The following is a 14,678-nucleotide window of genomic DNA, read 5'->3' as shown; positions in this document are numbered from 1 at the left end:
GGAAAAAGAAACTTCATACAGTGTTTAAAGTCAACATAATATTCCATTACTTATCTCCCTAAAACTGACCCTGTGGTTATTTGTAATGTTTATTTTACCTAAATCTGAGTTAAAAGTTTAAGACCTTTGTACTTGTATCTTTTTTCCACAATACTTCTGCTTATATACTTTCATGTAGGATTCACAAAGACAGAACCAATGGACCGAGTGATACGAGCATTGCAAAACCCAACACCAGAGACCAAGCTGCTTTTTAGGAAAGTAGGTTCCCAGTTCCGTCTTTAGGTGGAATGGACACCAGGATGGGCATACCAGAGCTGGGCTGGACTTCCACTTAGAATGCAAAGAAAAGGAACCTCCTGCCACTGTAAGAAAACTGCGGTCTTCAAGTGACATTTTGCTCTGGGACAAATCCTAGAAGCTATTTTTGCCCTCCAAAGAGGAAAGACCGAAATATTCCAGCCTGTACCAACATATACTCAAAAAAGGGATGCAGGGCCCAAGCCCTGATGGTGACCAGCACTTCAGGTCATGGATGTCCATTGCCCACAAGACACACCCTTCCCCCTCCGACTCCTGCTAAGGAGGAGACCCTCAACATTTAAGCGAGACAGACACATGAAGCGGAAGAGCACGTTCAGATTCAAAACTCACAACAAGGGCAACTGGCAACAAGCTGGGTTTTGGCCCCTCTCCTTTCCCAGTAGCCCAGTGGTGTGACACAGGGAAAGAAAGGGCCGTGTGGTCAGCGAGGAGCTGTCCAGCCCCACCTGGCCTCCCTAACCAGCTTCTCCCTGAACTCAGTTTCCTCACTGGTTAATTGACAGGTCAGGGAGAGTCCCTGTAGGTAACTCTCAGGATTCTGCACCCTTGTCTGCCTCCTCTGTTGGAGGAAATAGAAGATCCGGGTACCGGCTCTGCATGCATGAATTCTAATGCGATGGTCAGACTCATTTCCACCACTCAAGCAGACCAGGTAGCAGCAGCAGCAGCAGCCCAGAAATCCGTACTCTGTGTATGCGCCACTTGTGGGCCACCAGGACTGGGGGAGGGAAGTGGGAGCCGTGGACAAGGAGAAAAGGGAGGGACACTCACCGTGGCCGTTGCAGTAGTAGATCCACTTCTCTCTATTCGGGGCCGGGGCCAGGGACTTCTTCAGCCCCGCCTTCTCCACAATGGTGCTGGGGTCCTGCCGGGGCCCCTTTTTCAGCGTCCGGGAGCTCTTCCGGACGCTGCACACCACGATGACCACCAACACCAGCAGCAGGAAGAGCACGATCATCCAGGGCAGGTGCTCGTTGATGTCGAAGTGCTTGTGCGGGCTCTGCCTCGGGTGGCCCCGCTTGGCGCCCTTGGCGGGAGTGCTGGACCTCTCGCTGCCCGTGGCCTCCATGGACGGCAGCAGCTTCAGGATGTGTCTGTGGGGGGCGTCCTGCTGCCGGCTGACCACGCGGAGGCTCGGGAGGGTCTTGTTCACACCTTGGTCCCCTCCTGCCGAGCTCGTGTTGTCAGGGACTGTCCCTTCCTGGATGCCACTCGGTACCTTTGGTCTAACAGAGGCAGAAGAGTTGGGTTCTGTTGAGTTCATGCCTAGAAAAAAGAGGAAGGATGGGGGAAGAGCTTTTCCATATTTGGGGATCTACATATTCCTTCCTCTCCCTGGTCATCTCCAAATGAGGCCAGATAATCAAAACAGGAATTAGCGATCCAGGGAGATGAATTCATTGTATGGTTCCATCAAGCCTCGCAGGGCACAAGCTGAACAGCTAAACTGACTTTCCTGTACCAAAAGCAAGGCATCCTGTGGGACCCTCCACTCAAGCTTCCGGCAACTTCTCGTGTTGGTCACATACCGAGTGGACAGAGGGGACTCTAGTCCACTCTCAATGGTGCCCATTGTTCAGAGAGCTAGCTTAAATTTAACTGCTTGGCTCATTCTCCTCCCTCTCTCACCCTGAAACCATTTCACGATGTAAGGGTGAAACAGCATATGACTAAGATGAAGAAAACAGAGCTCAGGCACAAACCCAAGTTTGACAAGTGAAAGGTTGGATGAAGAGGTCAGCAGGACTTTCCCAACAGCTGGTTTCCAACAGACTAAGCAAGCCCGGGGATGGCAGCTCAGTGGACTTCTTTCAGAGAACCTTCCACAAGCTGTCTTCATTAAGGAAAGGAAACATGAGTGATGTCCAGGCCCCAGGGAAGAACCCGGCCTGTGTCAGCCCCTAGGAAATCGGGTGGCCCCTGGAACTCTGTAAGCCTGTTTCTTCATTTCAAGATGGCGGGTAGGAGTGGACTCAACCCACACACGGGGTTCTGAAGGCACACACAGGATGCAGGAAGCACAGCTCCTCGTGTGGGCTAGCATCTCACGAAAATCGCAAGGATTTGAAAATAGACTAAATTTGACATTCTTCCCAAGGTTCAAATGGAACCTCAGGAAAACTGAGATAAAGGGCATGAAGTCAAGATGACTGGAAAAGACACCAGGTAGTTCTTTTCCAGGTGTGAATGCTCGTTAATGCTGGTCACTGTTGCTCTCTCTCGGTCTGATAAGAATGCACTTGTGTCCTGGTGCTTCTAATTCTCATTCTCTCCCTTTGCCTGACCCAGGACTCTACACGTTCTCTTTCCCTCTACTTCTTTCCTTTCAGCTGTGTCCACTCAGACTTGGTCCTGTATTGGAAAATTAATCTCAAAGGGACCTTAACCACTGAACTCCCTCATTTACTTGGTCAGTTTGAACCAAGACCTGAAGAGCTTAAATGACTCATAAGGTCACTGGCTGTCCTTATCCTCTCAGTTCTTATTTTTTCACTTGATGTAACCTCATTTTTAAATATCTGATCTTTCTTAATAGAAAACTTTGGACTCTAGATATTTCTGATACATCTGAAGAAGCCAGATTTAATTAGCCATGAAATGAAGGCCCTTTCCCCAAGGGCTGACTTTGGGGTGTGCAAAATGAAGACGACATTGTTGGCATCTCTACTGGGCTCCAAACCTCTCTTAAATAAAGAATGCACAAGCTAAATTACCTTCAGGGACATAGGTGGAGAAAGGGACCTCCTGGGATTCCATGGGATTGAAGAGTGAAGAGATGGTGGTGTCAGGGGAGGCCAGGGTGGTGCTAGAGGGAGACGGGTGGGGGCCACAGACATTGTCCGTCTCCCTGGTCCCTGGTGTAACCACCACCAGGTTGTGGCTCAGGCAGTCTGTGTACGCCTTGCACTTCAGCACACTGGAAGGCACATCGGAGAAGGTGCCCCGCGCACACTGCTTGCACCGGACGTCCTCGTTCTCCGTCCCTTTCTTCCGCACCCCCCACCCCACAGGACACACGGTGTGGGGGGCGCAGGTGGCATTGAATTGGAACATGCCAGGTGGGCAGGTGCACTCCCGGTCGGTCAAGGCAGAGCATGGCAGTTTCTCGACCATCAGCCCTGGGCACGGCTGGCTACAGTCATGGCATTTCTCAATGCCGTTTTCATGCCTGGTGAAGGTTCCCGCCGGGCAGCTGCTGCACACACGCAGGCTTGTGTTGGTACAGTGCTCCGAGACATAGGTCCCTGCTGGGCATTTGTCGCATGTCAGCTCCTGGCTGGTGACACGGTCCACGTGGCGGTATGTACCAACGAGGCCTGCTACCTTCTGTGCCGGCTGAGCCCAGGAGGTGCAAAGGAACCCTAGCTGAAAAACATAGGGTGGGAAAGACAGAAACAATTTGTCACACAGGTACAAAGGAAAAGAACACACCCACCAGGCCATCACCTTAAAGGTCAAACCAGGGTAAGGCCAGGGATATAGCTCAGTGGCATAAGCACCTGCCTAGCAAGCACAAGGTCCTGAGTTCAGTTCTCATTAAAAAAAAAAAAGGTCAGGCCAGGATGGCATTGTGTGGGCTCAGGGCAGCCGCAGCAAAAACAAATAGACACTGAGCTTGTAGCTTCCCATGGTTGCTCTGGGCAGCTGGGATCAGAGTTTGACCTCGGTCTCAGCTACCTATTCTGCACCTGTAAGCACAGCCAACAACACTTCTCAAACCAAGAATTAAACCAAGAACTTGGAAGCACTTTGAAGATGGTATTGAAATTGCTCTAGAGAATCGAGGGTGGAGTTCACGGTACAGTGCTTGCCCAGCGTGCACGAGGTCTGGGCTTCATCCCAACAACACACACATGAAAGATGCTGTGGAGAAGTCAAAGCCTAAAGAAGACAAGAACTGAGTGTTGTCTTCTATTTCCCACCCCCACACCCCACTGGGATGGGGACATACACATTCAAGCTGCCACAGACATCACCCCACACTGTCTACACCTGGGCTAGATCGACAGCCATAGCATGATTCTTTCTCAAAGCTTTCGTCTATGTGAAACTAAGCTCCAAGCTCCTTTTTCCTCTTTCTTCCTTTCCTTTTTTTTTTTCAGTCCAAAACAGAAGCAGGCTCTGGACATGTGCTTTAAACACCAGAGCTGATGCTTCCCAATTCACACTGTGTGCTCAGTCTTTGAAGGCCGCAGCTGGTAAAGCCTGGGCCTGCAGCCCACAAGGCCAGCACAAGCTGGGTCCCCAAGGGGTACTCAACAGACACAGAACATGTCATTCGATGTTCATTCACAGAACAGAAACTCCACCCAGCAGAGCAGGACTTTCCACTGGCTTCTAGGAGGAAAACTTGGGAGAAAGCAGATTACATTTGCTGCAGTAAATTCTGAAGTCCTACTGAGAAGCAGAGAAATATGAATACAAAAGAAAACTTCCTGCAGTGATAAAGACTGAGGTTCCAACAGCCTTCTGTTCTCTGTCCTTTCTGGAAGAGAAAGTTTGCAACAGACTAACAGTTGCCTCTGCCTACCTTCTGCCCAACAGGACAAATTTCCTCTAAATTTAGGTGCTGAACCAGGAACTGAGAGAGCAAAGCAAGGATTTTCCCACAGTGGTAAGTTCCTTAGCTCAGGATTCATCCCCCTCACCCCCCAGAATGTGACTATCAGAACCAAAACTTTCCCTTGACGTCTCTTATCTTGGCCTAGAGCTTGCTCAATAAATGACCATAACTCGTTTTCAGCATATAACATTTGTTTGGTTTTTTTTTTTAATGGAAGACCAAAAAATTTAAAATGCCAGTGGGGCTGACTTTCTTGGGAGGGAGGCTGAGGGTTAACCTCACCGTGGAGCACACAGAGAAAGCACACCTGATGCACAGTCATGAACTCCGAGATGCCTTCCCTTTCTCTCTGGCTCCATCTTTCCTGGTTTTTGTTTATTTGTCCTTCTTTTTTGCAAAATCAGCCTCAGCCCCTCTGTTTGAACTGCCAAGAATAAGACTTGGTCTCCCCAGAACTGAAGACACCACTTCACAGGTCATGACAGTGGCCTAGATGAGTACTTCTCAGAGCCCTTCTTTACCTAGTGCTCACATGCAAATGCAGCCTTAGGGGGCTGCGGAATCTACACGCTTACAGACTGAAGTAACATCTAGAGGGCGCTGGGACCTAAATCCCTCCCAGCCTGAAGAGGCAGAGCCATAGGCCTCACCCCAGCTGGGTGGCTTGGTGCAGGACTGAGGCGGGGCCTCCTCAGCCTCAGGAGTACACTTCCAGACCCCAAGCACTGCAGCATCCCTGATGACACCCAGGCCTCCCAGCAGCACACAGCCACCTCCCTGATGCTTTCAGTAGATCAATTAATCCTAAGAGGCTGAAACGGACCTCAATTATCCCACACTAAGGGTAAATGCAGTTTCTTAACAGAACTAACAACACGGATGCCTTCCTGTCTCACCTGGGCTGCCATCAGAAATGACAGCTGTGGGACAACTGACACTACATGTTCATGGATGGACACTGCTGGAGACGTTCTGGGCCAGGGTGAAGACCAAGTCTTGGGGACCACTGCAGTCTTCACCAGGTTTTACCACGGGGCAGATGAAAACAACTCCAGTGTTCACCACTAGCTTTGAAGGCGAATGCGGAGGATAGGCCTGGAAGGGGGGTCTCAGTAACCTGTCCAGGCTGATGTCAAACATGTGCTCCTCTCATCTCAGCTCTTGAGTAGCTGGAATGACAGGTGTGTGTCATCGTGCTTGGCTATAGAGATGGTTTTCAGGATGGAGAAGCAGAAATTAACTCCAGGCAAGCAGTGAAGGGGGCAGACAGAGCAGAAATAAGCCCAGAGCAGGAATAAAAAGCTCTGGTTCTGCCCCCAAGATGCATCAAGGGTGGCCACGGGAGATTTGGGTGTCTAGGAAGAGTCAAGGGTTCCAAAGAAGGTGGACCTTGACTTTAGTAATCGCAATATTCAGAGACTGGAGTTGAGGACACCCAGGTGCCAACCAGATGAGCGCACTCTACATCCCACTTCCTGTCTCTGCACACCCTGGTGGTGCCTAATTACATGCCGCCTTGTAATATTTGCTGATGGCCCCTAAGTGTGCATACTTATCTTCCCTAATGGATACAAGCAGCTCCAGGCCAGAGACAGCCACACAGGCTGCATTTCTCTCTCTCTCTCTCTCTCTCTCTCTCTCTCTCTCTCTCTCTCTCTCTCTCTCTCAACAATGATGGGAACAGCCAGGCAGGGCCAGCAATCACAATCAATCCACACCTCCATGGTGGTCTTGCCCAAAGCTGCTTTCATACTATAATAAAGGAGCTGGGGAGTTGCCACGCAGACCCGTACAACATATGGCCCATGACTCCAAAGATTTATTATCCAGCTCTTTGCAGAAAGTCTGCCAACACTTACATTGAGAAGGGAGAAGAAACATCAACAATGAGAGACCAGACACTCCCAGGAGCCTCCGGCCTCAAAGCTGCAATGCTGAGCTCTCTCATTTCTGCACACCCGCCCCAATGCGTCACCAAAGTTGGTCATTACCAGCATAAAACTCTCAAGTCACTTCCCCAATGACTCTGGATGAAATGCAGAAGCATTAACAGACAGGACTTCCTCCGGGGTGCCACGCTAACGTCCTAACTAGGAACAGGTCTCCCGGCTCCCCTTTCCTCTTTTCCCTCTGTGACCACCAGGATTTCTCCTTATACATCTATCTGTTGACGGTGTCTTCCTCACCTAGACCACAAGCTCCTTGAGGATGAGGACTGGGTAGGCGTTATACAGAGTCCCCTAAAGGTCTGATTCACAGTCTACCTGGCAAGTGCTTGTTGACCAAGTGATTTTGCAGACCATAAACAATTAAAAGCACAAAATTAATGGGTGGTAGTGGAAGAGATGCCAAGATGAGCACTTGTACAAAAGCAAGCATGAGAAAACCCAGGAGTCTAAAGGGCAAACACGCAGCTCAGACAATGAAATCTGTGACGCCCTTGGGTGTAATGGCAGAGACCCAGGGGTGCCATTCTTGCCTTAACAGAACCACAACCTTCTCTTCCTCTGTGTGATGCATGAGATGAAAACCTAATTCAGTGAAGGGTCAAGTCATTCTCATATTTAAAAAAGGATTACACTAACTGGTGCTCGGAACTCTAAGCAATTTAGTGAGATTATTCTCCCAAGTTATCTAAGCTCCTTTCTGGTGTAACCATCAGTTGTTAGGAAGATCTGACTTACCCACATCACTTAGCTCACCAACAGTACAGGATAAGGTGAGTGTCAGGGTAAAACCCCGGCTTCACAGGCTGTGGGAACACTGCACTAACTGGATAATTAAAAGATAAAAATCACAGTGAAAGAGCTTTCCAAAGAGGGAAGTGGCAGCTCCAACAAGTGACTGCAAAGGGTCCCAGGAGCACAGTGCTCACTCTGGTGACACACAACCCACCTGTGCTTTCTACTGGAGCACAGAGACAGCACAGAAGACAAAAGTGGCCAGCTGTGTGGACGCTGTGTGGACGCTGTCTGGAAACTGATGACCCGCTTTTTAATATTCTTATTCTGGGATCTCACCCTTCAGACAAACAGAAAATTCTTCGTAACTTCTGATTGCAACACACTTATTCCTGTTCCCATTGCAATCTAATTTCATTTCTTTGGAAAATGAGCAAACTCAGGGCAGCTATGAACTTTTGCTCTTCATAATAGACAAGCCTGGCAGGGAATTTAGCTTAGTAGCATAAGTGCCTGCCTGGCAAAGGCGAAGTTGTGAGTTCGATTCCCAGTTAAAAAAAAATAATAATAGACAAGCCTGAGGCGATTACTGTAGAACCCTTTTCAATGCTACCTAAGACTAGGTGTTTTGCTTTGGTTTGGCTTAGTAGTACTCAGAACTGAAGCACAGCCTTTGAACTGAATTACACTCCCAGCACTTTTATTTTTATTTATTCTTTAATTTTGAGGCAAAGCCTTGCTTGATAAGTCACTAAATAACTTAGGCTGGGCTTAAACTTGTGGTTCTCCTGCCTCAGTCTCCCAGAGTGCTGGAATTACAGGCATGTGTCCCCATGACGGGCTTGAAGCCAGTATTTTTAAGACCAGATTCAGTTACATTGGAGTATACAAGGCAGCAAGTGATTTCTGCGATGATGACTATAAAATATGCCAATAAATGACCAAAAGACAAAAGCCAGGCAGATGTGGACACCCTTGGAATATTTTGACCATTGTATCTCAAACAGCATGTGAAATTTATAAGATCAAAACAATGACTGCCTGGAATTCCCTAGAGCTGAAAAAGAATGCGCTTTGTGGATGATGCTTTCCAAAGCAGGCAGAGTGCTTCCCAGCCACGTTATGTAAACTTGCCAGCTCTCCCTTTGCCTGTGTTCTCTGCAATTTAGAATAGTCCCGTTTCCAGGTTAAAAGCAAGGACTGTTTTTGAAGCTGGTACATACAGAGAACGCCAAGGCTGGGGGGAGCTGACTGCACCTTCAGGGGACACCAGGAAAGGAAGCGATCAGACCAGAGCTCTTCCCAGTGCCATTCCTCAGACCTGCAATACAGACCTGAGGGTGCCCAGCACAAGCTGCTGGACAGAGCTCTCCCCAGCTCCTTCTTGCAATAGTCACTCCTATGGCCCCACAGGCCACCTACACACTCCATCACCACATCACACACAGGTCAGTGGGAGGGGATGATGACACTGTGTCCCTAAAAATTTGCCAAAGATCACACAAACAAAGGCACAATCAGCCGGCACACAGCTCCTAAATCTTTGGACTTTCCAGAGTGCTAAAAGTGGTTTTGGCAGCTAATTGGAGGACTAGTGGTTCTGGGACCCTTGGAAGCTTCAGGATGGGGACTGGTCACCAGAAAGTCCCAGCCATGTTGACAGCATAGGGACCTCCAGCCCCACCCCAACTGGTGTGGAGAAGGAGGTGAAGGTTGAGGTCATCACCAATATCATTAGGACATCACTGTGATACTCCACAGACTCCAAAGGATTGGGAAGTCAGAGAGCTCAGGATGGCCGAGGACGCTTGTGGCTGTGGGGTGGCACCACCCCCTTCCTGCATGCCTCCCTTGAGGGTCTTTTCCAACTGACTGCTTATCTGCATCCTTTATTAATAAGCAAGTTAAAGGACATGAATGAACCCACGATGGCAAGTTAATGGAACCCACAGAGGGGGCCTGTGAGAGCCCAAGTGACAGCCTAGGCTTCCTAGGGCCTCTAAGTGGGGTCAGTCTTGTGGGAACAGCCTTCAGCCCAGGCCAATGCCACCTCCAAGGAGACAGTATCATAGTTTAATGGAGGACATCACTCAGTGTGGCTGGAGAAGCAGGTGTCCAGAGGAGAGCAGAAACAACACATTGGGATTTGGGATTTTTCTAGCCTGACTCCCGAGTGGCCAAGTCCTCTCCTTCCTCACAGATATAATGTGGATAACAGTAAGACCTTGCCAAAAACTGTCTGGACAATTACTGTTAATGAAGACAGAGCTGGCACAACTCGCCTGACACACAATAGGTGCTCCATAAATGTTACCTTAATTATCACTTCCACTACATTAATTTACTGTATATGATTTAGCTTCATTCCAATTAAGATGCAAATACTCGCTGGGCGTGGTGGCACATGCCCATAATCCCAGTACTTTGGAGGCTAAGGCAGAAGGGTCACTGTGAGTAAGCTACAAAATGAGTTCAAGGTCAGCCTGACCTGCATAGTAAAACCCTGTCTCAAAAAAAAAGATGCAAATTCTCAGTTTCTGAGAAGTGTATCAAAAACTTTACATTCCAAAAGGTTATGATCTTAAAACACATCTTCCTGAGCATAGAGCACATTATTTAAAAAAATACAGAGTTCATGATAAAGAGTTCAAAGAAAAATAAAGGCCACTTTTCAAATCATTTAAAATTAAAATGGGCCAGGCATGGTGGTGCACCCTATAATCCCAACACTGGGAAGGCTGAGGCAGGAGGATCACTGTGAGTTCAAGGCCAGCCTGAAATACAAAGAGTTCAAAGTTAACCTGAGCTGCACACTGAAACCCAGTCTCAAAATAGAGCCCCCCCCAAAAAAATATTAAAACTTGGTAATTGCAAATGAGAAAACAGAAGTGAAAAAGGGTTTTCTGTTAATAAATGTACTTCAGATAGCTAGAGTAGAGTTTAAATCAAAGTTTTCCAGAGTGAGTTTCCCTGGTCTCATCCCCTGAGATGTTACAAGCAAAGCATGGTGGTGCACACCTGTATTCCCAGCAATCAGGAGGCTGAGACAGGAAGATCACTGTGCATTCAAGGCCAGCTTGGGCTACACGATGAGTTGAAGGCCAGACTAACCACACAGCAAGCCCTTGTCTCAAAAAACCCAACCTTTCCTCCCCAAAAAGAGAGCAAGCAGAGTGGACAAACTCTCAACTTGCCTGTTCTGCATAGCCCAAAAGCTAAGAATGCTTTTTTACATTTTGAATATTTTCTAAAGATCAAAGAAATGACATGAAAATTATAAGAAATTCAAAGTTCAGTGGACTCAGAACATTTGTGGGACACAGCGCTCTGGTCTTCAAAACACTACCTAGACAGGTTTGTTCACAGAGACAGATCCGGCGGATCACTGCAGAGCCCCGCAGAACCCAAACCCTTCCTACCTGCACTTTCCAGGACAAGTTTCCTCCAGCCAGGACTACGGGTTAGGATGTGCTCCTTGAGACTACCTCTTGGACAGGGCCCAATTCCTACCTAGTCCATGTTGGCCCCAGCAGCCCCTGTGCAAGACGCTGGGAAGGAGAGGAGCCCCGAACCTCCAGGGGGTACCTGCCCAGATGCCCTCCTGGAGCGTCCAGCAGACTGCGGAGGGAACTCTCAGTGCTACATGAAAACCCAGGAGGCTCCACAAACCCAACACGTAAAAGATGCGATTATGAAGTAGGAGCACCAACAGTGGGAGCCTAGCACGGGCAACTTAGCAACTTCTGGAGACCCTAGTTTATTAAAAAGAAAGAAAAGAGGAAGGAAGGAAGGAAGGAAGGAAGGAAGGAAGGAAGGAAGGAAGGAGGCAGGGGGGCAGAAGGACAGAAAAAGAGAGAGAGAGAGAGAGAGAGAAGGTGGGAAAGAAGGAAAGAAAGAAAGAAAGAAAGAAAGAAAGAAAGAAAGAAAGAAAGAGAAACATAGATAGATAGATAGATAGATAGATAGATAGATAGATAGATAGATAAATAGATGGGGTGTCTGGAGATATACTGGTAGAAAGACCTGAGTTCAACCTCCAGTAACCTCCACCCCAAAAGAGATAAAATTTAAAGATCCAAAGTTATCAGAATATTTATCTCATCTGCTAAGAGATCAATTTCTGACTGCTAATAATAGCAACAAGAAAACATTCTCAGACACAAATAAAATGGGTCTTACAATATAAATTTAAATTTTCATGCTATGTAGTAACCTTGAAAGGAGAATGGAAGCCACACACAGCTAATCAGAAAGCCAGAGACTGAAGAAACAGAGCCTTCATGTTAACACGACTTCCACTCAGGGCTGAGACAGGGACCACAGAAGTGATTACCAAGGTGATCATCGCAGATCAAGGCCTGACATCCCAGCAATGAGGGAATACAAACTTATGCAAGCACAGGCCCTGGAGTACCCATACCGAAGGAGCACGAATGAAAAAACACAAGGGACTCCAGAGCTGGCTGGCTCGTGGCACCGAGAGCACGTTTACAGGTGGCTCGTGGACTCCAAATTAATGTCTTCCTAGAGACAATCTGGCAAAGTACAGTGATGCCATAAAACTGCTCATTCGTTTCCTCCAAGCTGGCGCCCCACTTCGGGGACTGTGCCTTAGGGAACCACCCAGAAGGAACAAGAGCCTTCGGTTTGCACAAACAACAGGGTTAGGGCTGCGCCTGAGATCTGGGCACCCAAGGAACACTGCTGCCAAGGAGGGACACAAGGCCAGAAGGAGTGGACAGCTCAGCCCAGGGGAGCCCAAGTCAGAGTGGCCAGGGCTGTCCTCGATCAGAACCCACCTGTCGACATCAGTCCACTCTCCCCACAGTCTCTGTCTGGCTGTCCCCACCTGCACTGCCACCACTGCAGGACCAGTATCTCCACCCAGGCCCTGTGGAAGACCCCAGCTGGCCTCTTGCAGCCAGGCCTCCTCTCTCTCATCCAGAGCTGCCCAGTGACCCTCTTTTTAAAAATTGAGGGCTGGTGGCTCAGGAGGAGGTCACGTGAACAAGAACTGCTGAGGATGTTTGAGTCTAAGCCACACTGCCCAGCGCCATCCCACCCTCCTGCCAACTCCCACAAAGTAGAGGCTCCTTCCTACCTAGGCCACTCCGCATGCTGACCCTCATCCCAGTCGCTCTTCCCACTCTGCTCACTGCTCGACTCGATTACAAGCATCACACCTGCTACAGACTCCAGGAGGGAGAGGCCATGGAGAGCCTTTCCCCATCCTATGCCAGGAGTCCTGCATGCATGGTGTTCACCAGATGCTCTGTAAAACTTATTACGTGCATGAAAAACAGAAGCACACCTCTGTCACTGCACAGAAAATGTCTACCTGAAGAAAAGCAGAACCTCAAGGACAATGGTGAGAGGACATTGGTTCTGGAAAAGAAGCTGCCCTTCAAGTATGCAAAGGAGTCCTGGTGCCCACAAATACTGTCAAGGCAGAGAGGCGAACTGGGAAGACACAGAGGGACATGTCTGCGTTCATCTGGTTCTTGTAGCTGCCAACTTGCTTGAGATTCTAATGTTCTTAAGAACTGAGGTGACGTTTGGGCTCCAACTACCCTCTAGTCTAGAGAGAACAGCATTCTTCTAAAACACATCCAATGATCATTTATGCTGTGATCTTTCCTCCACACATTTCTCGCTGTTTCTAAGAAGCTCGGAGTGACAAGCAGCCCCAGGCCCTGAGCATTCCAGGGAAGGAGGGAAACACAGTCTCTGTCTGTTCTTGGGCAGTGAGATTTAAATCAAAGCATCAAGAGGATCCTGAGGCTTCTACATAGGAGGCGGGAGTAGGAATGGGATAATAACCCATTAAACCATCCCCAATTGCCTTGAGTCTCTTCCTCCTTTCCAACCCTCCTGCCCCTCCTAATTTTGGTGAAGTAATGCTGGCCACACTGAGGAGAAAATTAGATGACCTTCTTGCCCCAGAGGGTCTTTGAGAGACCAGAATTCCAACCTCTTTCCCAAGATCAATGATTAAAAATTTCCTCTGACCATTTGCCCTTCTCTGGTCTCTCAGATCCCTGTCATCTACAAGGAACTGCTTAAAAGCCTAACCAGGAGGGTGCTAACCTGTATGTGAGACGCCACACACATCAGGTGTCCATGGGACCACTCAAATCAAGGAGTTTGGCCAGTTTCTAAGAGACCTTAAAGGAAATGCTAACAATAAGATGGCATATGTCTATGGGCTTATGCTGCACAAATCATTAGGCCGGTGGCCTAGAATACCCTACAAGTTCCCCTGTTCTTGGGATAAGTGAGTGACACTATATTACTAAGGAGAAACAGGTTGCGCTATTATTCACTAAGCAAATATTTACAACATCACCCAAACTGCAGCACAGCAAAGCATCTATTCCCTATTTATACCGTTTCAGTTTGGGAGCAGATTTCCATCTCCAGAGTGGCACCAATGCCCACCGTAGAAGGCTCACCAGGGATCCCACGCCCTCCCCCTCCGCCACACAGGTCGCTCTCGTAGTCACTTGGACTGAACATCCACGCACAGCGGGGAAGCAGAACAGCTCATCAGATGAAAAGAGCAGCCTCAGCTTCCAGATGAATCTTTCCCTTTACAGGAAACACACTTCCGGCAAATGAAAGTTGACCTGACCTTTGCCCACAGCTTGGCAGGAAGAGCACTGTGTTCAAGCCACACTGACCTACATCTAAACACTGTCTCCATCACTTATCAAAGACGGGACCATAAACTTGACCTTCATTCTCTCATCTGTGAAATGAGACCCGTGCTGTTACTGCTATGGTTCATAGTCAGTGCCCAGCATACCATGATGGTAAGGGCTCAGTAAGTAAAGACAGGTGACCAGCAGCCATCTCCTGTCCCTCCCCTGGGTGGTCAACCCTGCTGATGCTCTGCTGATGCCATTGTTGTATCTCATCACAGACTTACGCCTCTCCTTTCTCCTACATCCCTCAAGCTCAGCCTCCTCCCAAAACAGATACTTTTCCAAACAGTGCCAAGCAATACATCCACCAAGAGGTGCTGGTGGCAGAGGAGTGAATGGAAAGCCATACAAATACCAGCTAATGAGCCTTGCTATGCCTTAGCCTACTGAGCCCCTCTTCCTTTG

The 14,678-nt window shown here is 48.5% G+C and overlaps 1 protein-coding gene across 2 annotated transcripts in view; it reads right to left on the bottom strand.

Annotated features, from left to right (window-relative positions):
- The window catches only part of Tnfrsf21 (TNF receptor superfamily member 21), a 54,121-nt gene that overhangs the window by 34,325 nt on the left and 5,118 nt on the right, over positions 1-14,678 (bottom strand). For both annotated transcript variants that reach the window (XM_063238771.1, XM_003473619.5), the window contains exons 2-3: positions 3,039-3,690; positions 1,096-1,590 (exon numbers count right to left, since the gene is read on the bottom strand). In XM_063238771.1, the coding sequence (XP_063094841.1) occupies positions 1,096-1,590; positions 3,039-3,690 (1,147 nt within the window). The remainder of the gene's footprint in view (positions 1-1,095; positions 1,591-3,038; positions 3,691-14,678) is intronic.

The sequence above is a fragment of the Cavia porcellus genome, unplaced genomic scaffold, assembly GCF_034190915.1.
Source record: "Cavia porcellus strain 051 isolate PalLab524CR breed Dunkin Hartley unplaced genomic scaffold, mCavPor4.1 scaffold_28, whole genome shotgun sequence".
Classification (NCBI taxonomy): Eukaryota; Metazoa; Chordata; class Mammalia; order Rodentia; family Caviidae; genus Cavia; species Cavia porcellus.
Note: the sequence above shows the minus strand (reverse complement) of the source record. Positions and strands in the feature narration are given on the sequence as shown.